This window comes from Oncorhynchus mykiss, chromosome 19, assembly GCF_013265735.2.
Source record: "Oncorhynchus mykiss isolate Arlee chromosome 19, USDA_OmykA_1.1, whole genome shotgun sequence".
In the NCBI taxonomy this organism is placed as follows: Eukaryota; Metazoa; Chordata; class Actinopteri; order Salmoniformes; family Salmonidae; genus Oncorhynchus; species Oncorhynchus mykiss.
This window is the reverse complement of record NC_048583.1, coordinates 20,053,053-20,060,555: the sequence shown is the minus strand read 5'-3', so window position 1 is coordinate 20,060,555 and position 7,503 is coordinate 20,053,053. Positions and strand designations below refer to the sequence as shown.

Below are 7,503 nucleotides of genomic sequence, written 5' to 3'. Positions count from 1 at the left end.
TTTCTATGGGTCCATTTGAGGCTAACAACATACAACAGGCCATAGACCTCCATGGAAATAGGAAGTATTGTTAAGGTCTCTTTCTGATGAAGGTCTGTTTTAGACTGAAACATCTGCAGCCGAGGTTATACCAAATAAATACCAATTATAATGGTGTCATCCCTCACCTAATGTGAGTATCTCATCTTTTGGTAGCTATAAACCTGTGATCTTTTTCCTGTCAGATGGAACATTATCACAACAATGAGTAATCGGGTATTCACTTTAATGAGTTGGAGTCCAAAGCCTTGTGAGTCAACATTACATAGAACTGTGATGTCAAATGTTAGGATTCCACTATCTGCTGGTGCTAGGATGCCCCGTTAAGAACGTGTATTTTTAGGAACAGCCGCAATAGTCATCCATATGAGTGTGCCACTTACATAAAGGAAGTTGTCAGCATAGGGAGGAAGGACTGAGGAATTTCTATGCATGGACAAATGACTCTTGCAATGTTTCCAGAAAACCACACATTTTATTCATAAACATTTGTCATAAAAATAACAACATCAATATTCAATTTATCGAAAGTATTTTCATATAAACTGTGTATATATACAAAATTCATTATATACCCAAGCAGTTAATATAACTTAAGGCGAGTTAAAAGTTTTTTTTTTTTACAGTACCCTGACTGATTGGTGACATTCTCGCCAAGTCATAACCATTGTTTTTTTTTTGCTAAAGTGAATAGCTTCCTCATCAGCAATGCCTTGTCAAGTCTTAAATCATCTCATCTGAAAAGTACATAAACTCGCAGCAATGTGTGCTACCTGATTACTCAACAGCAATGTTTTAGTGTTGTGCTGCTAGTCAATTCTGGCTTGACAGTACAATACAGTACATCGTACTGTACCTGAGCCATGTATAATGACTTACTAGTTTAACACTATAGTCCTCATCACGAACTGATTAGCAGTGGAATCAAATGAGATTTCGAGTCACTATTATAGGAACAGTTAGGTCATCTTTTACTTGTCTTAGAAATATATTTGATATCAAATGACAATCTCTCTAAAACACTGTTTGCTACCAGCCCTCCAAAAGTACACGTAAAACATTGTGAGTTTGTTTAAAAAAGCCTTTTACACTTTAACAATTCAAGGTTAAACAGTGGTCTTTTGAAATATGTATATACACAGCTATAAAAATACAAAGTACAGTCATACAAATATATTTATTTTCCATTTATGGTATAACTTCCACGATTTAATAATTCAACCAGTTTTCTTTAAATACAACACAAAGACCAATCAATAGAATACTAATAGCAAAGCAAAATAAATTCTCAAAACCTTGGCACAAATGGACTGCTTTGTGACTAAAGCCAAGAACAATGTGTTACATTCATGTCATTAAACGAAGTCTTTTTCACTTCCATTCGGTATGTGGAGGACTAAGTTATTTGTTGGCTATATTTAATAATACCACATGAACATAAACATGCATTTGAAGAACCACTATCTGACTGGTTGCAGTGTTCGTGTTATAAAAGCCTCGAAAGCAAAAAATATACGACTTTCTAGTGGATAGAGGATATCTCAAATTAGGTATATAAGTGCAATATAGCCCAGCAATTTCGATGCAGTTCGTTGTCTTAATGGTATATTTCTTCGTCGAGGTTTGACGTTGGAGCTGTCCAGACGAAAGGGTACTGAACTGGTGAAGACATTTGTTATGATGTCTTGGTGTTTGGTTTGAAATAATCAAATTGGTTGATTGTAACAGAGAAACACAATACGTGTCTGTTGAGCTGTCAACTCGGGAAGGTTTTACAATCAAGTCATGCATGATCTTGCATAGAGTCAGCAGCAGCAAGTAAACTAGGGTCGAAAGAGCAGACCCTTTTCACAATTCGCTCCCCGATATAGCACTATGCAAATCTAACTCGTAAAACATCCTTATTCTTAGACTCCCTATAGAGACTTTCACAGTCAAACCAATTTCACTCGACCTATTTGTCACACCGCAAACGTTGATACGTCGACCTGTAATCAGCAATGAACTGTTAAGCGTTTTATCTTCGACGGAAAGATTGTAATGTTGTGTGGACAGAGCTACTCGTGTGCGTAATGGGGTCTCTTCAAATTCCCTCGGGAAGAGTAAATGGCCACGCACTGATCACTTGTGGCTTCAGCTCCATTTTTTCTTTCTGTTTCAGGTGCACGCGACCGTGCCTTTTCCTCTCGTCGCTCCGAGCGAACCTTTTGCCGCATACGTCGCAGGAGAACGGCTTCTCTCCCGTGTGAGTCCGGGTGTGGGTGGTGAGGTGGTCGCTACGGCTGAAACTGCGCAGACAGATGCGGCACTGAAAGGGTTTGTGTCCCGTGTGGATGCGGATGTGCCTGTTGAGTTCATCCGAGCGGGAGAAGCGCCGGTCGCAGTTCTCCATGGGGCAGGTGAAGGGTTTCTCTTTGGCAGGCCCGGTAGAGGCGGCGGGGCTTTTCCTGACACGCGGTGCCTTTTGCGCGCGCGGCGTGTAACTTTGGGCAAAGGAGTCTGGCAACAAGGAGGAGTAAAGAATTGAGTCTATAGTACTGGGTAAAGCTGGCGAGGTAAGCTGGCAAGACGAATCGCACTGATTAGATAATGGCGGAAGTTCAATGTTGGGAAACATAGCTGGCTTGAGGAGGTTGTTGGTTGACTGGTCCATGACTGGCACTGGGTAGTTGGGGTAAAGAGAACTGCAGAAACTCTGAGAGCAGGTGTCAGAATAGCACCGCTCCTGCTTGATTCCACCTTCAACTTTGAACTCCATCTCTGGGTTAGGACACATGGGTGAAAATGAGTCCAAAAGTTCCTTTACATCCACTTGTTGGTCAGACGGGAAGTCACTGGACATCGGGAACGTTTCTGATGTTTGGAAGCTCGTTTCCAAATAGGCGTCCGATTTATTGAACGTGCCCCATTCGTAACAGCTGCTATCGAATTCATTCTTGACCACCACTGGAAAAGACGCAGCTTCTGACTGCGGAACGGTGGTGCTGTTTTGGTTTCGGACTTGAGCGGGGGAGCCGAAGCTCACGTGGGGAGAGGTTGAATCTTGAGCTTGGCCGCCGGACTGACCGTCGGGGTAGCTGGGGCATGTCTGCCCCGACGAGTACAGGGGCGGGGTGGCGCTGCAGGTGGATGATTGCCTCTGGACGCCCGCGTCGCCGAAGCTGCTGCTGTCCATGGTGCTCAGTTGAACTTCGGAGATCGGTAACGTAGAAATACCGACAATTTCTGTGATCATGTTGAGCAATGTCTCAGTGCTGCACGGGCCCCCCTGAGTCGCCTCGACATAGAATCTGCCTGAGTAGGCGAGGGAGGAGGAGGTGCCTTTGGGCCCCTCACAGGGATTAAAGGCGAAATCTGAGTTGGAGGCCTCAGTTTTCAGGGTTACAGGTGCTCCATCTGAAAAAGAAAGAGGGAAAGTTTGTCATTACAAAGGTTGATTGTATTCTGATAATTGCACATAAAGTAAAGTCGTTATGTAATCAATAAGCATAAATGCATAACATGTACGCTGCAAATGGACCAAATTAAATCCATGGGATGTTTTTAATAAATCACAATGTGCAACCACAAACAATCTTATTTAAACTGTCAATGCATGCATATTGATTTAGCATATTATGCAATGCAGCAAGAGGCTACTGCGAATTTACCAGGGGTATACTGGGCAGGTGCTCCTCTCTCTGCGTCCAAAAACATCTCCTGGGTATCTTTCCGAGCGCTATTTTCCACCCCCAGGGAAGAACCGTTACAATTCTCAAACTGTGGGTAGAAGGAATCTTTAGAGTTCAAATCCATGTTGTTCAGCATGATTGCGAGATTGATTTCAAGTCTGTCAATCCAGGTAAGTGTAGGTAGATAAAAATAAATAAAACAAAGCAGATGCAAATTATGCGTCCTTTTCCCTCGGATGCACGGGGTCGTCGATTATCCCCGAAAATGTGCAGATAGTCGTTTGAGGAAAAATGTGTCAATAAATAATTCGAAATGTCCTTTTTGTCCAGATGACTGCGTGCTGTATCGCTTTGTAGCTTTTCGGCTATCTGTTGCTGTGGCTATGTTTCACACCAGTGGCTTCCCTTGCCTCTCCTTATATACACTCTGGCGGGTCGCTAGAGCCCTCCCCACATTCATCGGCTCCAGTGAGAGGATTCCCTGCTGCGTGTAAACTTCATGCCCATACATGGACAGAGGATGTGACGGGCTTCCCCCAAAAAAGGAGAGTTACGATTCTGACGTTGCAACAAGTCTCTTGGATCTGCGAGAGAGACTGCCATTGATATACCATCGGGAATGTTTAATGTTATGCGTGATAATAAACGCTTGATTTGTCAAATCATGGTAACAAGATATCATGGCAGTGGCATGGCAAGTGTTCTTATGTTTAACTCGGTCGACTAATATACATGGTAGCTTGTAGACAGTCATTCTATGCCGTGTGGAGATGTCTAATGCCTTCTGCCACCAACCAACACACCAAGACACCAAACAACTTAATTTCTCATCAATTAAACATATGAAGTTTAGGAAGGCTTTAGGGCATAACACGTTGTGTATAGGCTACTAAGCCAGACGAATCAATTTCAATTGTCTGTATGATTCATAGAAGAGAGATTTTCCAAATCAAGTTAACTGTGATGTCGAGAAGGAAGAAGCAATCCCTCCCCCCAATTAGAACTTTCCATTGTGGCAGCTGAAGTTACTGCACACATCAATATTTAACTGGTTATGAAAGTTTGACCACGGTCTTGAAAAACATAAAAAAGTAACAGTTGTAGGCAGTTTACTTTGTAGTGCACTGCTTTTGACTGGAGCCCATTGGGAATAGGGTACTCTTTAGGATGCAACCTGTAGGCTAAGCTAAGCTATGCACTTGCTCACATCAAAAGATGACAGACCTTAAACTCAAAAGAGAGGCATTGGATTACCTGATAACAGAGGGGCAATGGGCCTAATCCTCGAAACATTTGATATTTTTGTTGTACACTTCATGACCAAAGGTATGTGGACACCTGCTCGTCGGACATCTCATTCCAAAATCATGGGCATTAATATGGATTTGGTACCCCCTTTGCTACAGACTCCACCCTTCCGGGAAGGCTTTCCACTAGATCTTGGAATATTGCTGCGGGGACTACCATTCAGTCATAAGAGCATTGGTGAGGTCGGGCACAGATATTGGGAGATTAGGCCTAGCTTGTAGTCGGCGTTCCAATTCATCCCAAAGGTGCTTGATGGGGTTGAGGTCAGGGCTCTGTGCGGAGTTTAGGTCTGGTCTCTGTGCAGGCCAATCAAGTTCTTCCACACCGATCTTGACAAACCATTTCTGTATGGACCTCACTTTGTGCATGGGGGCATTGTCATGCTGATACAGGAAAGGGCTTTTTGCCACAAAGTTGGAAGCACAGAATCATCAAGAACAAGGATGGGCAATTCCAGTCCTCGGGGGAATGATTGGTGTCATTCTAACACACCTGACTCCAATAATCAAATAATCACGATCTTCAGTTTAGAAAGGAATTTGATTAATCAGCTGTGTTTGCTAGGGTTGGAGAAAAAGTGTGACACCAATCATGCCCCCGAGGACTGGAGTTGCCCAACTCTGATCTAGAATGTCATTGTATGCTGTAGCGTTAGGAATTCCCTTCACTCGGACTGCCAGATGGTGAAGCGTGATTCATCACTCCAGAGAACGCATTGCCACTGCTCCAGAGTCCAATGGCGGCAAGCTTTACACCACTCCCGCTGACGCTTGGCGTTGAGCATAGTGATCTTAAGCTTGTGTGCAGCTGCTCGTCCATGGAAACCCATTTCATGATGCTCACGACTAACAGTTATAGGGCTGACATTGATTCCAGAGGAAGTTTGGAACTGGGTAGTGAGTGTTTCAACCGAGGAGAGACAATTTTTACGCGCTATGTGCTTCAGCACTCTGCGGTCCCGTTCTGTGAGCTTGTGCAGTCTACCACTTTGCGGCTGAGCCGTTGTTGATCTTAGATGTTTCCACTTCACAATAACAGCACTTACAGTTGACCGGTAGAAGGGCAGACATTTGACGAACTGACTTGTTGGGAAGGTGGCATCCTATGACGGTGCCACGTTGAAAGTCACTGAGCTCTTCAGTAAGGCCATTCTACTGCCAATGTTTGTCTATGGAGATTGCATGGCTCTGTGCTCAATTGTATACAACTGTCAGCAACGGGTGTGGCTGAAATAGCCGAATCCACTAATTTGAAGGGGTGTCCACATTCCTTTGTATATATAGTGTAGCTGCTGCTACTTCAAACTCGGTCAGTTCTAATGCCTGGCCCCACTGAGCACATGTGGGCGACAGAAAGGTAGGCCTGGATGCTGTTTTCTTTTATAAATGAAACTCAGGAAAAGTGCTTGCTGGTAATTGCTTCCTACACGCTGCTGCTGCTCAGCACTGAACTGTTTTCACTCATTCACTTCCATCGTTGTCTAATAGCAAGCGTGACCGCTGTGGTGGCGTTGTCACTGCTGCGAGCCTAAACTACAAAACACTAGGCTATCTAAAGGGTTGGCCTTTCAGGTATGCAGGGGAAATCGATCATACCCCGAAGTGTTCAGTGGTTGAGCCAACCTGTTCACACAGACGTTGACATTTCAAACAATAAAAAAGGCGTTTTATTTTCACTATCTGATGCTGGGTCCATAGAGGCGATGTAGCACATGTCCCTATGGGGAAAGTTGTTTAAATCGAGTGGACAAACTGTTATGTGCATGAGTCTTCTTTCCATGATATCAAAAACTCGATAAACACTGAGTGTACAAAACCTTCCAAATATTGAGTTTCATCTGGTTAGTCTATGTCATGGAAAGAGCAGGCGTTCTTAATGTTTTGTACACTCAATGTACACTTTCAGCAGCGGAAATCAGTCGTTGTGCTGTCCATGGTCCTGAAAGGACCCACACCATGTATAGCCACACTCCGTTGCGCTGATAGGGGTGATTTCAGGAACACGGACAGCGCCAGTGCTGATTTTAACACTGTCACCATATAAACGCAATGGAGGCTTGATTGCATCATATTCCCTGCTTAATTAATTTCACATGTAATCTATATTATTGCACAAGTGTATTGAAAACGATAGTCGAGGCTACTTACTGCAATATGATGACAATTGGTCATGGTATAGCCTACCTAAACGCGCTAAAGAGAGGGGGGGGGGGGGGGGGGCTCTATGTAGAACTTATTTGAACTGTATTTCACATGGTTTGCTATCTCTGTTGTGTTCTCCTAGCTCACAAATGACACCGATTTGGAGAGCAAGAATGGATCTTCAAAATCGTTGCCATAACTGCATACGGAGAGAGGAGCACTACCCGTCCACTTTTTAAGTTATGATAATATCCTAATGCGCTACTGGTCGCGCCAGCCAGCGAGGGGTTTGACATTCTCTGGAACAAATCGTTTTCACCTTAGTGACGTGCCTCTAGCTGCTC

The 7,503-nt window shown here is 43.8% G+C and overlaps 1 protein-coding gene across 1 annotated transcript; it reads right to left on the bottom strand.

Annotated features, from left to right (window-relative positions):
• Positions 1-494: 494 nt before the first annotated feature.
• LOC110497519 (early growth response protein 1-like) lies at positions 495-5,224 on the bottom strand. The gene is made up of 2 exons (XM_021573659.2): positions 3,690-5,224; positions 495-3,435 (listed from the first exon to the last, which is right to left on the bottom strand). Exons 1-2 carry the CDS (start codon positions 3,844-3,846, stop codon positions 2,123-2,125), a joined length of 1,470 nt encoding a protein of 489 aa, XP_021429334.2. The 5' UTR covers positions 3,847-5,224; the 3' UTR covers positions 495-2,122.
• Positions 5,225-7,503: the final 2,279 nt, after the last annotated feature.

What these genes read in the sequence shown, in the direction of transcription:
- LOC110497519 (XM_021573659.2), bottom strand. Translation starts at nt 3,846, where the DNA reads ATGCTGAACAACATGGATTTGAACTCTAAAGATTCCTTCTACCCACAG. An exon ending in ACCTGCCCAGTATACCCCTG is followed by an intron (nt 3,436 to 3,689) that starts GTAAATTCGCAG and finishes TTTCTTTTTCAG; the next exon opens with ATGGAGCACCTGTAACCCTG.